Source organism: Canis aureus, chromosome 2, assembly GCF_053574225.1.
Source record: "Canis aureus isolate CA01 chromosome 2, VMU_Caureus_v.1.0, whole genome shotgun sequence".
In the NCBI taxonomy this organism is placed as follows: domain Eukaryota; kingdom Metazoa; phylum Chordata; class Mammalia; order Carnivora; family Canidae; genus Canis; species Canis aureus.
Window position 1 is genome coordinate 30,260,031 of NC_135612.1, and position 23,239 is coordinate 30,283,269.

The window sequence follows — 23,239 nt, forward strand, 5'->3', positions numbered from 1 at the left end:
CGTTTGGTGCCTGCCTTTGGTCCAGGGTGCGATCCTGGAGACCCGGGATCGAATCCCACGTCGGGCTCCTGGTGCATGGAGCCTCCTTCTCCCTCTGCCTATGTCTCTGCCTCTCTCTCTGTGTGACTATTATAAATAAATAAAAATAAAAAAAAAAAAAGAAAACTTTCCAGCCTTAATAGCTCTGAATACTTTTATACTATTTTTGCCCTCTAAGCTTCAAAATGGAAACATGGCTTAGAAACACTGACCACTATGGATGGTTTGCCATCTCAAAGCATTTCCATTTCCAATATTTTGAAAAATTAGACTTTAAAGAAATCAATGCTTAAAAAGCTAATATTGGCAATTAAGACTTGCAGTGGTCTTCTGGTGAACCTCACTGTTACTAAGAGTTGAAGCCAGGGGAGGCACAAATGACACACATTCTAAAACTCAACCCCACTTTGCAGAAATCTCAGCTTACCTGAATATTGAGCTGTACCTTTTCCATGTCAACACCAAGGAATTTTGATCTGACATCAAAGATGCCCACATCTTCAGTAGATACGATATCAAAAGTAACATTTTTAAACCTAATGAAGAAAGGAACACATGGAATTGCAAATATATGTGTAAATATATTGCAAATATATGTGTAAAGCTGAAACAAGTTAAAGGAATTTTTAATTACCATGCTTAGTGAAAGTTTCACTGGGAAAATCCTCACTCTGCTCACTAAAACTAGGTTTGATAGCTCTTGTTGGGACTGTAGCTGAGAGCACTGAAGTAGGTACTTTACAAAAAAAATGCTATTAAAATATGGTCCTTTTTTTTTTTTTTTTTTTTTTTTTTTGGTCCTGGTTCTTAAAGAGCATAAAATATAGTTGGAAATAGAAGGTTCATAAAAAATGAGAATTAACTATTGACATATACTGCTGAGAAGCTAATTTAATCTTATTTTAATTTAAAGTAGGCTCCATGCCCAAAGTGGAGCCCAGTGTGGGTCCTACACTCACGACCCTGAGATCAAAACCTGAGCCGAGATCAAGAGTCAGACACTCAACCGACTGATATGACTCAGTTCTTCTGGTGGGAAAGGGGAGGCTGGCAAATCCAAAAGCACCAGACTAGCCATGGCAAACACAATGACCTGCTCAGCACTTCCTATGATCTGCAGCTCCAGATGCTCGGGTCTGATGGGAAGACTAGAGATTACAATACATGGTATTTCCCTCCGTCATATGTAATCAAGGGTAAGCCTTGATAGACCAAATGAAGCTCTCTTCAAAGGCCACGGGAAACCAAAGAGAAGTGAGTCAGATTTTTATGGGAGTGATTAGAGGGGACTTGTGTTATGTGCAGATTCCAAATCACACTCACTGGTTGGTCTGAAGGTCATCTATCCCCAGGAGGACTCCTTTCTCATGCAGCTTTGCTGCTGTGTACCTCACCGGCTTAGATCTCTTCGCCCCTTTGGGTTCTCCTTTTCCATCTAGTTTAATTGATCTTCGTGCATTTCTGACAAAATAAGAATAAACAGTCTGTTGTCATGATGGCAAACTCAGATGTTTCTGGAGGTGCGACAACCATGCCCAGTGTGTTCACCATTGTCCACACTTGGTCCCCACTGCACTGAATATGAAACTTTCTATTTTGTGATAGTAGGTGACAATTTTCCCTAGACCATAAAACCTCACTGCTGAAGTTATAAGAGAAAGCTATTTTCAAAGTGACTTTAGTTTGAATGACAGACTAATATATTTCTTTTTTTAAAAGATTTTATTTATTTATTTATTTATTTATTTATTTATTTATTTATTTATTTATTTATGAGAGACACACACACACAGAGGCAGAGACATAGGCAGAGGGAGAAGCAGGCTCCATACAGGGAGCCCAATGTGGGACTTGATCCCGAGACTCCAGAATCACGCCCTGAGCTGAAGGCAGGCACTTAACCACTGAGCCACCCCGGCGTCCCAGACTCTATTTTCTCAGACATCCGAACTAAGTGGTTATATTAAGTCATTCTGCAAGCAGCTTTCATTCATTAAAACAAGCTTGCATACTCCTAAGGAAAAGTATTACTAAGACTTCATTAGTTTATTTAATAAATACTATGCGGGCCAGCAATGTTCTAAGTACCTTATGAATATTGCCTCACGTTTGCAAATTTGCAAATTGCCTCACGTTGCTTTGAAATAAATTCCTTGGGATCCCTGGGTGGCGCAGCGGTTTGGCGCCTGCCTTTGGCCCAGGGCGCGATCCTGGAGACGCAGGATCGAATCCCACGTCAGGCTCCCGGTGCATGGAGCCTGCTTCTCCCTCTGCCTGTGTCTCTGCCTCTCTCTCTCTCTCTCTCTCTGTGACTATCCTAAATAAATAAATAAAATATAAAAAAATAAAAAAAAATGAAATAAATTCCTTTCTCATTGTTTCATTTAGCTCTCATGACAATGCTGGTGAAGCTGGTACTCTTATTGCCACCTTAAAGATGAGAAAATTGAAGTTCCAGAGAAGTTCACTGGGCTGGGTCACAGATCACACAATGTAACAGGAAATTAGAATGCAAATCCAGCTCACCTAACTGCAGAGCTTATAAAATGTCTTCAAGTAGTTGCAATAAATATGTAACCACCCCCTCAAACAACCTTATTTCTACTTTGTATTTTTTTAAAAGATTTTATTTGTTTATTCATGAGAGACAGAGAGAGAGAGAGAGAGAGAGAGACAGGCAAAGGGAGAAGCAGGCTCCATGCAGGGAACCCGATGTGGGGCTCTCGGTCCTGGGACTCCAGGATCATGCCCTGGGGCCAAAGGCAGGCACTAAACCACTGAGCCACCCAGGGATCCCCTCTACTGGGTATTTTTTTTTCTTTCCCTCTACTGGGTATTATTAGCTTGATCAACTTCTTCCTCCCAGGAACAGAGAAAAAATAATTTATATGCTGCAAGCAAATGAATTAAAATTCAGAACTAGTGGGGCCCAAATGGATCTGTTTAAATTTGGTTATTTTCCTTCATCAAATCTTCTATGATTAATGCAATTGATTTTTCTGTATAGCACCATTTCCTACTCTCAATTTGACTACATGGATTACATGAAAATACCGCATTACATATTTATATGGGTAATTAAAATTCAGTTAGTATTGACCTTAGTCTAAGTAAGAACAATTATGAGCAAAGAATACTCATTAAAAGTGGCTACACTGTGTATAAAAAAATCTGTAATGTGGATGCTAATGGGTAATAGGAAACCGCCAAATTTTGTCATTTATGTCAATAATAATTTTTTAAAACTACTAGGCAATTTTAAAGTCTTTAAAATTTATTTGAGAGAGACAGAGAGAGCACGCTTGAGGGAGTTAGTAAGGGGGAGTTAGTAAGTGAGGGGCAGAGGAAAGAGAGAGAACCTCAAGCACACTCTCAACGTAGAAGAGCCGGATGCAGGCTCTATCTCATGACCTTGAGATCATGACCTGAGCTGAAATCAAGAGTCAGATGCTTAACTGACTGAGCCACCCAGGTGCCCCACTAAGCAATTTTAAATCATGAGGCTGCATCCCGCTATTAGGAAATACTTGGGGTTATCTAATATTGTTTATTGTAAATATTCAAAAAACAAGAGTAGCTTTAATTTTTCCATCACAGTGTTCAAAGACACCTATTACTAAAAAAGACAAAAGGAAAAAAGAGAGTGCTTCCCCAAGTATTAAAGGTACTTGCTTAAAATACAACAGATTGAGCTACTTCAATTCCAAGCTGGTAGGCAATTAAAAAGTTTCTAAATGGACTTCTGCTTTTTTTTTTTTTTTTTTTTTAAGATTTTATTTATTTATTCATGAGAGACACATAGAGAGAGGCACACAGGCAGGGGGAGAAGCAGGCTCCATGCAGGAAGCCCGATGTGGAGCTTGAACCCAGGACTGGGATCATGAGCTGAAGGCAGATATTTAACGGCTGAGCCACCCAGGCATCCCGACTTCTGATTTATTAGGTCACGGTGGCAAATCACAAAATTGAGATTGAGATTCAAGTTTTTGGTTGTAAAATAAAGCAAAATTTTGCTTCAAGCCCTATTGTCCAGGATTGTAAAAGAACTGACACCCATATAAAGCAAATGGATATATGATTTTAACTTACCTTCTTTTTAAGTTGTCCACACAAGTCTTTATGTAGGTGTCATAATAATTAATTTGTTCTTCATAAAATGCCGCCTTCTCATTAAGCGCCTTCAGGGTCTGCTGAAGTTTTGCCAGTTCAGCTTTTCGAAGCTTACGATGTAGTCTTTGATTTCGAATGTCCTAAAAGAACAAGTAAATGCTATGATACAAGATTTAAGAAGTTTACTTTATGATGTTGCTAATGTGGGACAAGAATAATGTGGACTATGAAATCAATGTTTGTGACTATTGGTAGCTTTCCTTGGTGACCTTAATCTCTGATTACTAAAGTGCCCTCCCATCCTCGCTTACTCAGACTAGAAGAGTCCATATTTCACTTTAACAGAGTTGCTAAGGTTTGTTTTTTTCTTGATGGAAAAGCACGGAAGGATTTTTAGAATAACCATACAATTAATTTTTTAAGATTTTATTTATTCATGAGAGATTTTATTTCTCATGAAAGAAACAGAGAGAGAGGCAGAGACACAAGCAGAGGGAGAAGCAGGCTCCATGCAGGGAGCCCAATGTGGGACTCGATCCCGGGACCCCAGGATCACGCCCTGGGCTGAAGGCGGCGCTAAACCACTGAGCCACCCGGGCTGCCCATAATCATACAATTAATTTAAGAAAAAATAGTGTTTTACAAGGGGCATAAGGAAGACTTTCCCAATTTCTTCAGAACATTCCATTTTGAAGAATACTTTACATGTAATCAATGCATTCATTTTAGAAATAAGTAAAAAAAAATGCACTTTTAATCTGGGAAATATTTCTCAAGGTTTGTGAAAAACACCTGAGCTCTCAAGACTGATTGGAAAGACTTAACCTTGGTAACTATTCCTTGGAGATATATATAGATATATAGATATCTATATCTATATCTATTTTTTAAGTTCCATTCTTTTTTTTTTTTTCCAAAGATTTTATTTTTTTATTCATGAGAGACAGAGAGACAGAGAGAGAGAGAGAGAGAGAGAGGCAGAGACACAGGCAGAGGGAGAAGCAGGCTCCATACAGGGAGCCTGACGCGGGACTCGATCCTGGGTCTCCAGGATCACGCCCTGGGCTGAAGGCAGCACTAAACTGCTGAGCCACCCAGGCTTCCCTATTTCTTGGATTTAAATGGAGTTCGTAGAACATTAAGTTGTCCAAACTGCTCACAATCGACAGGAACTATGCTATATTCAAACTTATAGACATAAAATTTGTCATTCTAACTGGCAAATCATGAAAATGTTTCATTTAAGAAAACAGTTCTTGTTTAATATGATTTTCCTCATGTGGGCAAATTACAACACATTCCTCTAGGAATTCAGTCAGAAAGGCACACACGCATAAGTAAAAATTCTTCACTAAACAGAATCTTTCTGGAGGATGCCTTCATTATTATTTTTTTTTTTTTTAAGGAAAAAGCATTAATTTCTCTACTAATTCCCAAAGAGAAATATTTTCCACCTCCGAGCTATGGAAAGAAATGTGACTTCCCTTGAGTCACTTAAGCTAGAAGGAAGAAGCCTGCTGCTAGAAGTGACCATAACTTTCCATGGAAGAAAGAAGTGGAGTTGGTTTTTCACAAAGAAGGTAAGAACATTTCCTTTTTTTCCTGATCACTTAACTGCCTTTAACCTCCAGACCCATTTTAACTTGCATATTTGGATAAAAACAATGAAATGTCCATTTGACACAGATATATACTTCCTTATCCTTGGCAAACAGATCTCAGCCATTTCCTGTGATGTTTCCTCACACTAATTTGAGATCCTTTTCTCAGGATGTTTCCCAACTGTAAAAGTATGAGAAAACAGAAAGCACCCTTGAAGTTTTAAGTTAAGGGTTAACCTAATTTAGGCTTAACTGCTCAGAGGCACATTCTCAGGGACATAGAGTTAGTATCTTGGTGGCAGGTCCTAAGAGCAATTGGAGTAAATGCCAACTAACAAGAGATAACTTTTATGAAAGTGTCATTTTTTGGGACGCCTAGATGGCTCAGAGGTTGAGCGTCTGCCTTTTGGCTCAGGACATGATCCCATGGTCCTGGGATCGAGTCCTACATTGGGCTCCCATCATGGAGCCTGCTTCTCCCTGTGTTTCTGGCTCTCTCTCTCTGTGTCTCTCATGAATGGATGAATAAATCTTAAAAAAAAAAAGTGTCATTTTTATTTATTTATTTATTTTTAAAGATTTTATTTATTCATGAGAGACACAGAGAGAAAGAGAGGCAGAGACACAGGCAGAGGGAGAAGCAGGCTCCATGCAGGGAGCTTGATGCGAGACTCGATCCCAGTTCTCCAGGATCACGTCCTGGGCCAGAGGCAGGCGCTAAACTGCCGAGCCACCCAGGGATCCCCAAAAAGGCATCATTTTTAAAACCAGTAAGTATTGTGGTGCCTGGCTGGCTCAGCTGGTAGAGCATGCAACTCTTGATCTCGGGTTGTAGGTTTGAGCCCCACGATGGGTGTAGAGATTACTAAACATAAAATCTTCAAACAAACAAACCCAAACTTAGTAGGTATTGTTTAAAGATATAGATGAAACTTGTCTATTACATTTCCTGAGCATTTATTTCTGGCATGTGTCCAATGTCCTAATGACTTGGGAAGTTGTGATTTTTCTCTATCAAAAGCCATCAATGGCTCTAAAACCTTTGAAAATCTCTAATGGTGACCATGGTAATACAATTATGAGTCTGTAATGTTACCTGAGAGAGTGCCTAGCATGTGACCAATGATTAGCAAATGTCTACTAAGAAGGAGGAAGAATAGTATTTCTAAAAACCTTGGCAATCTCATTGAGAATGTCTTGGTATTTATTTTTGGATGACACATGTCCAGTTTGTTCCAATGTCCGAAGATTCCTCTGGATTTTCCTCTTCTTTTGCTCTAGGGGTAGCTGTGCATCTTCAACCATAGACTGACTATGTTTCATTTCTTCTGGAGCCTGGGAATCTATAATTGCACGGCTCACCATATCTTTGGCATGATCTGTTTCCTGAAAAGAGAATATCAAGATGTTGACTTCTGATTCCCTAGTCTCACAAGTTTGTAACCTGTATAAGGTAAGTTAATGTCAAAATAAAAGAAATCCTCAAGTCAGAGTCCAACGACCAGAATCCGCTTATGTTCTTCATGGATTTTTGAAGGAGGTCTTTGGGAAGGGGTTATTTCATCTTTTTTGAGAAATACAACAGTGGTGGCAGGCCTACTTTGAGCAAAATTCTTGATGGCTACTTTAGTGCACTGAAAGTACAGTGGACAACTGATTATTTTGTAATTTCTGGATAGTTCAGTTGATGAAACTAAAATTACATTATTTATTAAAACAGCTAATGAGAACACCCTGAACATCCAGAACCCAACTGAACTCTCACACATCAGCCATATTTATGGAGACTGGTAAGCCATGAAGGTAGAGACTTTATTTTAATTAGAGACTAATTCTCAAACTACCAACTCTGAAAAACCTGCAAGGCTTCTTTGAGTCAAAGGGAATAGGGATATTTTAGGTCATACTAAGCTCCCAAATAAATGATTAGTAAATGAATGAATGAGGAAAATAGGACAGGTTGTTAAAAAAAAAAAACCCAACCAAACAAGTAATAAAAGGAGACTGGTGGATCTTCCCATTTCATTTTATTAGACAACTGGCTGACACAATATAAAGTCTAAGGATACAAATGTTATTAGATGGCAGAGCGATCAGTGTCACGTATAAAGGAAGGGGTTACCAGGTCAGCGGTCAGCAATAGTAATTGCAGTACTTAATATCTCATTGAACACCTAGTATGTGCCAGTTATTATTCTACCCACTTAACATGTTTTAAATCATTTGTTCTTGCTGTGAATGAAGCACTATTATTATTCCCATTTTGTGGTTGAGGAAACTGAGGCACAGAAATGCTTTTAAGTGCCTAGAATTACACAGCCAGGAGGTACAGGACTATACTGTCTTGGAAGTCTGCATTCTTAGTGACTATGCTACATTAGGGGAAAAATTAAATATTCAATAAGGACTAAAATTCTTTTACTAAATTAGTAGGATATTCCACTCACATTGCTTAAAAATATTCACATGTAACAAACATCAGATAACCTGAAGTTTCATTCTATGTATTTTTTAAATTAAAAATGGACAATCATTTCTTGGCAACCAATTAGATGAAGAATGATTCAGGGATGGGGCATCCAACTCTTGATTTCCATTCAGCTCACGATCACAGGATCATGGGATTGAGCTCCACATTAGGCTCTATGCTCAGCAGTTTGCTTGAGGATTCTCTTTCCCTCTCCTTCTGCTTTGGTCCCTTTCCTCACTTATGCTCTTCTTTCATTCTCTCTCAAATAAACAAATAAATCTTTTTTCTTTTTTTAAAGAATGATTCAGGAAAATTATGTGTAGCTCTGCTAAGAATTATATATATACCAAATTATATAATTTTATTAACTTATGTTAACCAAGTGGCAATTGTTGATATTAAAACAATAGCAGTTAGTTAATTTAGAATGAACTACATAAACAAGATGCATTTTAAAAGATGTTGGTAACAACTTTAATGCAAGATTGTTATGAACCTTTAGTAACTTACACCATGATAATGGTGCTCTGACCTGATGGACTCAAGACATTTGCTTCTGAAACATTTGGAAGAGTTTTAATGTGTAAGACACCTGTTTCAAGTGAAAGGTAGTTTTTTACATCCTATTGACCAGAACTATCTCTTAACTGCCTTATTTGCTTACCGACTGTATGATAAACTTTATAATAAACATTCAGAGGCTTTAAAAGACCCAGAGCTATCTTCCTAGTCTAGGACAAAATTACATTCAGCATAAATTTGGTGCTGCATTTTATATTTCATTCCTATTATAGGGACTTTACATTTATGACTGAATCCAGCTGGCCAGAGTAACAGATAAATTTCCTTACTTCCAAACCATGTCGGTTACACTGTGCGATCATAGTAACCACTGGACATGAAGATTAATAAAGTTAATTCATATACATGGTACTTATTATTTTACACTCAAAGGCCAATTACCTGTTGTGTAGTTGCTGGTGTCTCCAAGATTTCTGTCAACGTGTTCCCTGGTTGGTTCCGGATCACATCAATGATTAGCTTTTTGGTCCTTAGAAAATTGAGAAGAGACAGACTTTCAGACAGCAGTCCTATGCACAACAGTCGGCTTCCTCCCTATGTGTCTTTATATGTGCTGCACAAACACACGCAAAAGTGGAGCTTCAAAGATGATCCCTTAAAGTGAAACAGTCTATAGGAAATTCACATCTGCTGGAGGCTCCTGCAAGTTTGTGAATGCCTGGCAATCGAAGTCCGGGTTTTACATACCTCATGTTGTGAGAATATGCTATGGGTAACACGGGGACAAGTATGTCATTAGATTCATTCTCTAAATACTTTTTCTTCTTTTTAAACTGGGCTACTTTTGATGAGCAGGAAGGACAAGGGCTGCTGATAGGACGTGCTCCTGCAGAGAATACAGCAATGTTACCTGGTACCCTCCCAACTTTCCTGACCTTACTAATAACATCTAAGCTTCTGAACCTGTTTAATACATCATAAGCCTCTTGGAACCAGTCCAACTGTTATTTTTCCTGGTCTGAGAAAGTCAAGAAACAGTTTGAAGGCCAGTGGGAGCAGCAGTCCCAGATGGGCAGTGGGGGCTTTGGAAGCCGGTGGACACAGCAACTAGGTGGATGGTGTTCAACCCTCAGGTCTGGTAGAGGAGCTAACAACTGGCTTGCATCCTTGTCTTAAGGGGGCAGAAGGCACAAGAAGGGCTCTTAAAATGTAAGCAGCTAGGAAACTCCACTGGAAGTGCTAAAACCACAATACTTTTTCATATGTATCCTTCATGACAATCAGCCACCCCTTCCTATTCAAAGATCGGGTTATGTAATAATGTGAAAAGATTTCAGCATAAAAGGAGAAGGGTCAAGTCTGTGTATTTTTACATGAGTGGGAAAATTATTATTGGATGAATCTTCCTTTCTAAAAAACAGAGATATAAACAGAAGCTGCCTTAAGTTATAAACAGGTCTAATCGATGACTGACATTTCACTGTTCTTGCTGCCCTGTTGTACTTAACATCATTTCTTTCAAAGGCACTGTGTGACATCACTGGGTGATGTATTTCTTCCTTATCTATAGCAGGAAATGTTCACACAGTATGAATATGGGAAAATGAAAATAAAACATTGTTCATGGTTTGAAGCATTGGGGCAAATGACAGAGGAAACCCTCAGAGTTCATTCCAAATATATTATTCTTGAAAATAGGATAAAATCCAATAAACCATCTGTAGTAGACATTGTTTTTGTCATTTCTTATTTACTGCAGGTCTGTAGGAGAAGAATGATCACAGCCATTTCCTCTGACCCATGGCCTTTCACTGCTGGGGATTTACAGGCTGTCTGGGAATGTCTGAACACTTCCCCCGAGAGTGAGGTGGACACGCAGCTAAATATAGCGGTGTAGGAGAAGGCACTGTTCCTAAGATGGCTGTAGCTTAGAGAGCCAGGTCTTGTTTCCTCCTCACGCCACTTCCTTTTCCAATCACCGTTAACGTATCAAATAGCTAGAAATTAAAGGACTGTATGATTTAAAAAATGTAAACACAGTCATGGTTTCATATTTGAAATAATATTCTAGGAACTACTTATGATATATTTTTCCAGGAAGCTCCCAGCTCATCTCTTTAGAGAGGGACTGATGACCAAAATGACCAGGGTTACTAAAGCATGCCCTGCCAGGGACCAAAAATGTTTGTTTGTTACGGAGTTGCTCAAGGACAAACTGCCTATACTGTGTCTTTCTCTTGTAATTCTACTTTATGTCAAGCCTGTGGAATTCACGGCCAAAGTTCCACCCCAGACATCTTGCATGCAAGTACCACCCTGTTTCAGGACAGGGAACTGCAGTACGCCTAACGGTTAAGGGCACTGGGATCAGATAGATCTAAGATCCATTTGGGGCTCCTGTTGCTTAATAATTGTGTCGACTTGTGTAAATGATATAATCTCAATGAGTCTGTTTTTTCATTTATATAATGGGACTCTCTCAGAGGCCTTAGTAAGGTCTGGATGAAGAGTCGCATGTAAAGCCTCTCACTAGGGTCTGACAGGTGGTGAGCATTCACTCGGTCATCAAAGCTGCGCTGCCCAAGATGGGGGCCAGTGGCCACAGGTGGCAACGGACTGCTTGAAACATGGCTAGTCCAGATTGAGATGTGTTCAGGTATAAAAGAGGTTATGAAGCTTTAGTATGAAAAAATTAACAGTTTTTAGACTAATTACATATTGAAATGACATTTTCAACATATTGGATTAAATAAAATATATTGGAACTAATTTTACCCCTTTCTTTTTAAAATGGGATTTTTAGAAAATTTAAAATCACTTGTATGGCTTGTGTCAAATTTATTTTGGTAAGTACAACACGGGAACATTCCATTCTTACACAGGAAACTCACTTTGAGAAGCCTGCCTTCCGTTGAAGCCCACTCACTGGACCTGGTTAGTCAGAGGACTTGAGCACTCAGGGGAACCTTTGGAAAACAGTCCAGTCCCTGATGACACAAATGAGGCAACTAAGATGGAAGAGGCTCAAGAGTTACACAAAGGTCACACTCTATTTTCTAGAGTTACAAAAAACAAGTTGAATTCACTTTCCACATCATCAGCACCTCACAGACATGGAGAGAGGTCCCCAAATTGTGTCCCCATCCCCTCTTCTACTACCTTTCTTTTTGCACGTGAAACCTCCAGTTCCTTAAACCTCTTCACAAGAGGATTTCAACAGAGTTCATAGTTTTGATCCCATCTGTTTGCTAATAATCTTAAGATGTGTCTCCTCCTCACCCCAATGCAAACATAATATTCTAGGTATGGTCTAACCACCATAAATCAACTAACTGGTTAGAGTACTGGCTCCCTGGGTGTTCTCACGATATGTCAGATAGGCCAATCAAATCTAGGACATTAATTCTGAGTAAAAATTAAGGAAAAGAAAAAGAAATACTGCAGGGAGTTTGTTCATCACAGCTGTGTTCAAATCCCATTGTTGGGAAATGAGACCACATGGTGCTTGGAAACTGGCGTGGCCCTTTAGATTTGGCCATTCCACTCCTATGACATCTTCTACTATGCTCTAATTGGTTAGCATCCTTCAGCCTCCCTCTCTGCCAATCTGCCTTAGAGTTTGTCCAAGTTTGAAAAGGAATTTGTGTTTGTGCAATCTAAGGAATATTTCCACTTGTTTAAAATTCTTCTAACATGATTATACACTTTTATCACCAGACATCAAATATCACCTTAGCCATTTAGTGCACATGCTAGTTTGGACCAAAAGCAAAGAGATCTTTCAGGTGGGCAACAGATGCCTCAACTGAATCATGTGATAAGAAAAAAAAGTTCTTAAGAAACAACTGAAGCACTCAGGCAACTAAGTTTGATTGAACCCACAAATGTTGCCTTCTGCTGAAACATGCATACTTCTGTAGAAAAACAAGCTTAATAACGGTCATAAGGGTCACATTTTTTTTTTTTAAAGTAAGCTCTATGTTCAACATCGGGCTTGAATTCACGACCTGGAGATCAAGAGTCACATGTTCTACCAACTGAGCCAGCCAGGCACCCCGAAGATCACATATTTTAGGTGGAATCATGAGGTATAATGAGATTTCAGTTGTGTAGTTTTTAAAATAATTTACACAATGTTATTGAATGTCTTCTTTTGCTCATTGTTTCCTTCCTTCCCCTCTCCCTCTGTACTCTTCCCCATTTTATAGATGAGGAAACTGATGCAGAGGTGATTGTGGCTGTAATCCCAGGTCTCCCCAGGATTCCTCAACTAAGCTTTTCTGGTTTGTTCTTTCTATATCAGCAGACTTGGCAGTATTGGCTAAACGGCAAAAGCCCAAACTGAGGCTCCCTATTCAATAAACATACAGAAGGGAAACACAGTGTTTCTTCCTACCCATGTCTGTGCCTTCATGTCCCTCACGTGGATTGGTCAGCCTTTCTCTCTGGTCTGGAAAGATGCCCCAGCATCAGTTATGAAGTAACTGCTCTGCTATCATTCTCATTATTTAGTCTAAGATTCCAAAGAGTACAAAGAACAGTGGCCTTGTCCTCAATGAGTTGTAAAATCCTGTGATTAAGAGTGCAGGCCCCAAAGGGCTAAGATCATGTGAGTTTGAATCTATTCTCCATCTACTAGCCATAGTACCTAAGACATAATTTTTGCCTGTTGTGTGCCTCATATGTAAAATACAGGTAATAACCTCCACCTCTTATGGTTGCTGAGAGTATAACACGACATATTTCAAACATATATATATGTTATATATATATCACACATAAATAATATATACAGAATACATATATAACGCATATATATGTCATCGGTCTGTATCTGTAAGATAGTCCTTGTCACATGGTAAGCATTACATAGGTGTTTGCTATCATCTTCATCTAATTACTAAGAATTATAAAAAGCTAGCATGATAAAAAGTTTATAAGCATAAGGATTAACAATGTCTCAAATTCTTCTACCACAGATGCCCCCATGGAGAGGAGTCACTCATCACTGTAAGGTTAGTTATTTTGTAATTAATCATAAAGGGACATTTCTGAAAGTTAAAAACACAACTTGTTTAAGGAGGAAGCAAAATAAGTTTTGTTTTTTGTTTTCTGATAGAGAAAAGCCTGGTATTTTTATGTCCCAAATGCTCTGCATTCCATGATTGTCCATTTCACACTAACTTCTGACAGGTGTTGTCTGATTTCAGTTAAATTTGGTTCTGTAATGAAGATCCTCAAGAACTACATGTTATGTTTGAGTTAGGAATTTGATTTACTAGCTTGGAAAAAAGACATCTCCATAACAGTTTTGAAATCAACATGTAAAGTGTATATTAGGGGTACCTGGGTGGCTCCCGTCAGTTAAGTATCTGCCTTCGGCTCAGGACATGATCTCAGGGTCCTGGGATTGAGCCCTGTTAGGCTCCCTGCTCAGTGGGGAGCCTGCTTCTCCCTCTCTCTCTGCCTGTTGCCCCCCCCTTATGCTTTCCCTCTCTGTCAAATAAATAAGTAAAATCTTAAAAAAAAAAAAAAAAAAAAGAACTCGGACTATTGCCTTATACACAACTTATACTGCCAAACACAAAAATTAGCTCAAGAGGGATAACACATTTAACTATAGAAGCAAAAACTATACAACTCTTAGAACAAAACATAGGAGTAAATCTTCATGACCTTGGATTGGGCAATGATTTCTTTTTTTTTCTTCCTTTTAAAGATTTTATTTATTTATTCATGAGAGACACACAGAGAGAGGCAGAGACACAGGCAGAGGGAGAAGCAGGCTCCATGCAGGGAGTCTGATGCGGGACCAGATCCCGGGACTCCAGGGTTATGCCCTGGGCTACAGGCAGGTGCTAAACCGCTGAGCCCCCCAGGGAACCCTTGGGCAATGATTTCTTAAATATGACACCAAAAGCACAAGCAACAACAAAAAAATAGATTAACTGTCCTTTGTCAACTTCAAAAACTTTTGTGCTTAAAAGGATATTCCCAAGAGAATAAAAAGACAACTCACAGAAGGGATAAAATAGATGCAAATCATAAATCTGGTTGGGGTCTATTATCTAGAATATAGAAGGAACTCTTAGAGCTCTGCAACAGAAAGACAAATAATCCACTTAAAAACTAGGCAAATGACTTGTATAGGTATTTCTATAAACAAGGTATACAAAATGGCTGACAAGGACATGGAAAGACACTCAATGTTATTAATCATCAGAGAGACGCAAATCACAGCCCCAATGAGATACTACTTCATCACACTACAATGGTTATGACAACACAAAACAAAGTAAGTTTTGGTGAAGATGTGGAAAAATTGCAACTCTTATACCTCTGTGGTGAATATTGAAAATGGTAAAGCCATTGTGAAAAATTTGGCAGTTCCTCGAAAAGCTAAACTTAGAATTATCTTAAGACCCAGCAATTCCACTCCTAGGTTTACACCCAAAAGAACTGAAAACAGGTGTTCAAATAAAAACTTGTACACCAGTGTTCATAGTGGTACTGTTCACAATAGTCAGAGGTGCAAACAAGCCGAGTGTCCATGATACTGCGTATACCCATGCAGTGGAATACGACTCAGTCAAAGACACCGCAGAATCACAGAAGCCAGACACAAAAGGCTACATAGTGTATGATTCCATTTATATGAAATACTCAGAATAAGCAAGTTCAGAGACAGAAAGCACCAGGGACCAGGGACCGAGGAGCAGGAAAGATGTCCCAGGGTAGTGGGGAGTGACTGCTTAATGGTGTCAGGTTTACTTTTGGGGTGATGAATATGTTCTGGAACTAGAAAGCAGTGATGGTTGCATGACACTGTGAATTAATGCTCCTGAATTACTAAATGCCCCTGAACTGTACACTTTATTTTTTTTTATTTTTTTATTTTTTGAACTGTACACTTTAAATGGTTAAAACAGGGAGCACCTGAGGGGCTCACTCAGCTAAGCATCTGTCTTTAGCTCGGGTCATGATCCCAGGGTCCCAGGATTGAACCCTGCATTAGGATCCCTGCTCAGTAGGGAGCCTGCTGCTCCTGCTCCTTCTGCCTCTCCCCCTGCTTGTGCTCTCTCTCTCTCTCAAATTAATAAAATCTTTTTTTTAAATTTTTATTTATTTATTTATTTATGATAGTCACAGAGAGAGAGAGAGAGAGAGAGAGAGAGGCAGAGACACAGGCAGAGGGAGAAGCAGGCTCCATACACTGGGAGCCCGATGTGGGATTCGATCCCGGGTCTCCAGGATCGCGCCCTGGGCCAAAGGCAGGCGCCAAACCGCTGCGCCACCCAGGGATCCCAATAAAATCTTTTTTAAAAAAGGTTAAAATGGTACATTTTATGTCATATGTATTTTACCACAATTAGAAAAAAGCAGTGGCTCTACCTAGTATGGTGATTAAAAGAGTAGACGGCAGTGTTTCCAGCACACAGTAGGGCGCTGTACAGAGCCACACAAAGGCTAAGGCGAGTAGGACAGTGGACCAGGTTTCTCCAGCTAAGATATACGGCTGCCCAACAGGCCTGACTCTGATGGCTTCACTTTTAAAATGAATTCCAGGGACGCCTGAGGGGCTCAGCAGTTAATAAGCTCTGCTTTCTGCAAATCACTCGGGGGTGTGATCCCGGGGTCCCAGGATCGAGTCCTGCGTCGGGCTCCCCACAGGGAGCCTGCTTCTCCCTCTACCTGTGTCTCTCTGCCTCTCTCTTGTGTCTCTCATGAATGAATAAATACAATCTTAAAAAAAATGAATTCCAAAAATTCGCAGACCCAGGGAGACTCACTGAGAAATAAATATCAATATATATACATGCATGATATTGGGAGTATTTGATATTTTAGACTACTCATGTTGTGGTTTCCGTTCATTAATCCACATGTTTGAGTTGACTGCATTTAGAAAATGATGTTCCAATAACAGACAAAACCAATCATGAAAACATTTCTTCCCATTACTTCTGAGGACAGAATGTAGGAGATCACAGGATAGTTGGCCTTGCTGTATTCTCACGGCAGAACCACACCATCTGTCTTTCCGGTCACCTTTATAACTGGCCCTTTGAGAGGAACCCAGAGAGCAGACCGCACACTATCCCCCCGTCTCCGTCGCCCTGCCCTGTGTCATCTCTCTACAAATTCAATCTGACTTGCTGATTTAGTAGTCTAAGGAGCTGCCCTCAGCTCTTATGAGGGCAGGGTCGTGTTCGAGTCCTGTAGCTCGGCCTTCGTCCTACAGCCCAGCCTTGCTCCCCACCATCACTTGACACTCCTGGAGCGCAAGGGACCGCTGGTGGTGCTCGCTTACTGCCAAGTCCCCAGCATCAGGCCAGGGCCCCGGACGCAGAGCAGATGCTCAAAGATTTGCTACGTGAACAGAGGAAGCCACATATAACCTGAGGACAAACTAATGAAGCCTAACAGAAGCAGCACACATTGCAACATAGGACACTGAATTAAGTTTTTTCGCCATTTTTATGGATGATTATGAATATCTGGAAAAAAAATTAAGTGGAGATGAGCACTGTTTGAATCATGTCAGTGGCAGAAAGGAAAGCTCTTGCTACACAGGAGAACCACCTCAGAACTCAGGACATGTAACTTGCAAGTAGTGTGTAAAGTATTATTTAAACACATAATTATTCCACTTGGGCCCCATTTCTCACTTCCATTCTCCACCTCACTCTAACACACAATGGATTAAAATGCACTCTTTTCTTTATATAAAACAGTACTGTTCTTGAAAACAGTACTGTTTGGTGAGCATGGGTTTTGGTTTATGGTGTTAGATCTCATTCTTCCTCATCTTGTTTGTAAAGGACTGGTGTGAACATCCAGGAGGCCTTGATGGAAACAGTGCAGTATAAAAGTCTGAATACTTCATTGTAAATCCTAGGGGGCAGGAACTAGGGCACAAGTCAAAGCTGTAAACATATCCAGGCTGAGCGTAATAGGAAAGAAGGTTAATAAAGCAAATGACAGTGTGCCTGTTACAGTAACACTGTGTACCAGACATTAAATATAGGTTAAAGTATTTTCTCATTCATGTTTTCACCGCTCTGAAACAGTTATTTCCCTTCAGTTATGTAAGGACTTTATAGGCAGAACTAATCACTTTGTTTCTTAAAAGAAAGGAATCAAATTGCTAAATAGAAAACTAAAAAACAAGACAGGCCTCATAAACTATTATGATATTTAGTTTCCTCTTAAGTGATAAATGATCTATTATCCTTTGGTCAGATTTTTGGTGAATAAACAACATACTTCAATACTTAGATATATGAAAATGAATTATCTGGGGATTCAGCCTATTTAAATTTGCATGTTTTAAGATGCATAATCAGAGACATGCACCCATTAAGCCCCAAACTTACTTTATCATGAGGCTTTGGCCATCTATAGCTTCACCATCCCCTAGGTCGTACTTGCTTGTCAAATAAAGGGAAATCTCCGTTTTTGCCAGTTGATTGAGTGTATTTGCCTTGTTAGGGTCATTGGGGTCAACTGCTCCCTCCCCTGCAGAAACAAAACATTGTTATTCTTACATTCACTCATTGTTTTGGGAGCATCAGCCATGTAAGATAAAGGTTTTATGGAAAAGACAGATCAATTGTACAGGAGACAATGGTCTTCATTTTAAAAAACACACATTCTAATATATGAAAAGGCTTTTAAAATCTCTCTCTCCCTTTTTATAAAAAAAGATTTTAAATAATCTCTACCCTCATCGTGGGGCTTGAACCCTATAACCTCGAGATCAAGAGTCGCATGTTCCACCGACTGAACCAGCCAGGCATCTCTTAAACAGTTTTTGACTTAGGGGCACCTACGTGGCTCAGTCGGTTAAGCGGTTAAGTGGCTGCCTTCAGCTCAGGTCATGATCCCAGGGTCCTGGAACCAAGCCCCACATCTCATCATCAAGTTCCCTGCTCAGCGGGAAGTCTGCTTCTCTCTTTCCTTCTGGCCCTTCCACTGCTTCTGTTCGTTCTCTCTCTCTCAAATAAATAAAATTTTAAAAAATCTTTGATTTAAACATTAAAATAACTGGGACATAGAGACTCTAAAATAAAAAAATCCTTCTAAAATATAGCAAGGAATTTGTAATAAATTTGGTTCTTTAATGATTTTTCTTTAATGATATAGGTAGACTAATCCCTTTTGATGCATCTAGAGTTTACTTTCAAGAATATCTAATTTCTTTGTAATCTAGGACACGATGAATTACAGAACTGTTAATGTGGGAAGGGGCTAGTGTAGTCATCTTCTTAAGTAAGGTTAAGTTTTTTTTTTGTTTTTGTTTTTTTGTTTTTTTATCTAGAAAAGGAAAACTGAACTACTAAACCCAAACCACAGGATAAGTAGAAGGCAGAAGCTCTTACCAAGAAAAGACTCCACACTAGGCACCTCCCCAAGTGATTCTAGTAGTTCATTCAGCAAGTCCTGCTTTTCAGGTGCAATTGCATCCTGGTGTTCCAAGAGGAGCTGTATAGAGTGAGCAATAAACATAGAGACACAAATAAAAGTAAATTCTTAAGTGCTACCATTTTTACATCAAGTTCCCTTTCCATTTTTTTCCAAGATAATTTTCTTCTAATATTGTTTGATTCTTATTTAAAAAAATTTTTTTACAAGTAAGCTGAATGCCCAACGTAGGGCTTGAACTCATGACCATGAGATCAAGAGTCCCGTGCTCTATTGACTGAGCCAGCCAGGCACCCCTATTATTTGAATCTTAATTACAAGTTTGACATTTATTAAAACTAGATACCATAGGGAAGCACAGTTTTTAGTATTATCTTAGAGGTAAGTGCCCACTTTACACGAAGAAACGGAAGCTTTGTGAAAGATGTCCAGAAACCCTCTTTTTAGCAAGATCTCGTGAGATAAGCCACGGTGCAGCCTTCTACCACTTAGCCCCTGTGCTCCTGTCCACCTTGACAGAAGAGGTCAAAGCTGGGGAGGAAAGAACCTAAAATAAGGCAGAAATCTCTTGTCTAATATTGATAGCAAACTGGAAGTGCACTTCAATATCCCTTCGGAGAAAAATTATGCAGTAATCAAACACTATGGCTATATATATATAATCACTACTATTAGCTATTTTAATCTGCCTAGCATTGAAGGTCTTTCAAGGGTAGGGATCACAGAAATGCCCATATGGTTCCTTGGCCTGCGATCCAGACATATCAGGGGTTTCTTCGTATGCAAACTCCGAAAGCATCAAACGTGAATAAAGAAAGGAAGGCATTACTTAAGTAAAAAATAAAGGTAATATAAGGACATAGTGAATCTGGAATGGTAGTACGTATATATTTGGAGGAAGATAAATTAATGACAGAACAAAATAAGGTGGATACATTTATGTTCTTGCCTCTGAAGAGCCAGGAGAGCTGATGTGGCTGTTGTTTCTGGGGAGTGAGGATTCAGGCTGGCTTCTACCCTTTATTCTGGTAATCATGGAACATAAACATTTCTTGAAAATATCTTTGAAGAGCACATTTTGAGGTTCTACATATTTTTGAGGTTCCTTAGAGGACAAAGGGGCAAGCAAGTGGCCACACGCAGGGCGAGTCGAGCTACTACCAGGCTTGCATGTACATGTGGACACCTCCTCGTTTGAGACAGACCATAGACAGGATAGCATTTCTCTGCAATTACATTACTCCCACGTTATACATCTGCTTCCAACCAAACACATGAAGAAAATCCAAATTGGTCACAAGCTGTATTTCCCAGGAAAACAGAATCTTCTGTTTTCAATTTTTGTTAACCAAAAGAACAGATGATTAATCTTTAAAGAGTAACAGTCTAAATTAATACAGTAACATTTTTTTCTTTGCTATCCCTGGGAAATGTCTCATTCTTTTTTTTTTTTTCTTTTTTTTGAAATGTCTCATTCTAAAAGAGAGCTCCCCACCACTTTTCCTGCATGAAGATACTGCCCTCAGCAAATGTGTAGCCAGCATGTGGACATTTTTTTTTGAGATGGATAATCTACCATAAAAATAGACAACAGAGTCGTTGCTGAAACATGAATGAGTCTACTTGCCCATTAGAAAATTACTCTTGCAAATGATGCATTGCCGGACATGGTTTATGATTTTGAGTGCTTATATACAGAGAGAAGTATAGCCTCGTCGTGCAATCAACCACCTCCCTCCTTCGGCTGGCCATTCACACTCGCCTTTGTCTAAGATCACTCAAAATGCCTATGGAGGGAGCTTGTTGTAAATGTCAGGGAGGTTCCTGGGTCCAACCTTGAAAGAGAGAAATCAAAAGTAGATCCAATCTTTCTTCCAAACCTGTATTTATGCTTATTGGAAGGACTTAATAATACAGACTGAAATTCTGAGCAGCCAGTTTTGCCACTTGTTTGTGATGGGGGCAGGACAAGACCTTCCACACGTGTGTATTTGTTACGCTTTCCTCCTAGATGTGTGTGTTAATTCAAAATGGGTGTATCCTTAATGAGGGCTTCTTGACCTCTAGTGTGTATCTGCAGAACTTGGGTTCTTGTTAGAATGCAAGTTCTGATTTGGGAGGTCCAGGGTGCATTTCTAACATGTCCCTAAGACTTTGCTTGGAAGAGCAAGGTCGTAAACTATTTTCAAAAAGGTTTTCTTTTAGGAACCAGACTTTCAGGAAATACATTCCATTTGGTCTTAAAAACAACAACAACAACCACCACCTCCAAAAGACTCTCAATGCTTAGCCTCTCTTCTTACTTTAAATGATTGAGGAGCTATCGAAGGCTTCCCCATGCTGAGCTAAGTGTGCTGACCCCAACAGACATTTAATATTCCTTTCATGGCTGATGGTGCTGATGTGTGCATGTCATCTGGATAGAGACATTATGACATACCACAAACTATGAAACTGCCTTTGAGAAATGGGGTTTTCCAGAACAATAGAAATGATTCTTTGCAGGTGGCTGATGTTGGGTGGGGTGTCTTCTCTTTCCCAAACTTGAACAGCCTGCTTATTTTCCCTCTCCTAAAGTCCAACATTAGAAAAGAGAGGATATTCTGATTATCCCAAAATTTTACTGGAGAAGCTGGGAAGATTCTGGAAAGGGGAAGAGAAATAGTGTGGGGGTTCAGGCAGTGTAGCCCCTGGTGGGTGGAGGAAATAGCAGGGCCTCTCCCTACCAGGACTTAAATTTCAATTCACAATCTGACTTTCTAAACAGATCATGTAAGCAGTAAGCTTTTCTTTGTTTACTTGTTTGGGAGGAGTTTTTTTTTTTACACAGAAGAGAGAATGAACACACCACATATAAAGTAAACATGACTTGTATACAAAAGGGCATTTTATTCATTGTATAAGCCAGGGAATAAATAATCAAAGGTTTCTTAGGAGTCTGAGTATTATTAGCATGTGCTTACAGGAAGCCCCATAGAGACTAAGCATTTTCAAGATAATGGTGTCTGAACCGTGGATCCACGGCTAAGGCCCCTTCTCATCCCCACTTACTGAATGTGTGCTGATGATTTCTTCAATTGAAATATAAATGACTGGTTTGCTGACTGTCACCACATCTGTGTATTTATCCATATTAAACTTTTCTTCTGGCTCAGGGACATTACAGGCTTCTTTGAAATATTTCCTAACAAAGAAAACAAATTCTTAAGACAGAGTTCAAATTTCTGAGGTAAACAGCTTTGTCAAAACACTGAGGAAATAATGAATTAGGACTAGTGCTTTGTTCTCCACTTCAAACTTTGTGTGTGTGTGTGTGTGTGTGTGTGTGTGTGTGTGTGTGTGTGTGGTGGGGGGTGGGAGGGACTTGTTAGGGCACATTCCAGACTGGCTCCTAACTATGGAAGCTGAGTCCATGTTTCTGGACATTGGACCCAGCTCCTTGCACAGAAATGGAGAGAGCAGTGTGGCCTCAGGTTCTGCTAGTGACTCAATGTAGTCAAATTACAGGCAGGTTATTTAAGAAATGTTATTCTGAGAACAGGGCCCCCGAAATTTAAACATAAATGTGTCAAGACTCATAGTCTTTGATCTAAGAATCAAGTCTTTCTAGAGAAAATAAACTGGAAAGCAATCCATCACATGTGCTTTTATTTATTTATATTATTTTTAAAAGATTTTATTTACTTATTCATGAGAGATGCAGAGAGAGAGGCAGAGACACAGGCAGAGGGAGCAGCAGGCTCCTCACAGGGAGCCTGATGTGGGACTTGATCCCAGGACCCTCGAGTCATACCCTGAGTAGAAGGCAGACGGTCAAACGCCAAGCCACCTAGGCGTCCCTACATGTGCTGCTTTTAAATGGTACAAGCTCCTGGGCCTAATCACCCTTCTGAGCGTCTGTTGCCAAATTGACAGAAATTCAAATTAAGCCTACTGTACTCTTAGTTGATCCAAACAACAGTTGCTAGCTGATTGAAAGGCTGTTAAGGCTATCACACAAATACATACGATGTCCTATTCCTCCAGTAATCAGATTCTAAAAAGTCTGCTTTTTAAATAATAGCAATTTGAG

General features: G+C 39.5%; 1 protein-coding gene across 2 annotated transcripts in view; it reads right to left on the reverse strand.

Moving 5' to 3' along the window:
• Positions 1-23,239, reverse strand: part of IQGAP2 (IQ motif containing GTPase activating protein 2) — a 288,130-nt gene that overhangs the window by 3,283 nt on the left and 261,608 nt on the right. For both annotated transcript variants that reach the window (XM_077867634.1, XM_077867629.1), the window contains 8 exons: positions 22,219-22,351; positions 19,125-19,227; positions 18,120-18,261; positions 9,184-9,271; positions 6,924-7,136; positions 4,129-4,289; positions 1,363-1,500; positions 467-575 (listed from right to left, as the gene is read on the reverse strand). In XM_077867634.1, the coding sequence (XP_077723760.1) occupies positions 467-575; positions 1,363-1,500; positions 4,129-4,289; positions 6,924-7,136; positions 9,184-9,271; positions 18,120-18,261; positions 19,125-19,227; positions 22,219-22,351 (1,087 nt within the window). The remainder of the gene's footprint in view (positions 1-466; positions 576-1,362; positions 1,501-4,128; positions 4,290-6,923; positions 7,137-9,183; positions 9,272-18,119; positions 18,262-19,124; positions 19,228-22,218; positions 22,352-23,239) is intronic.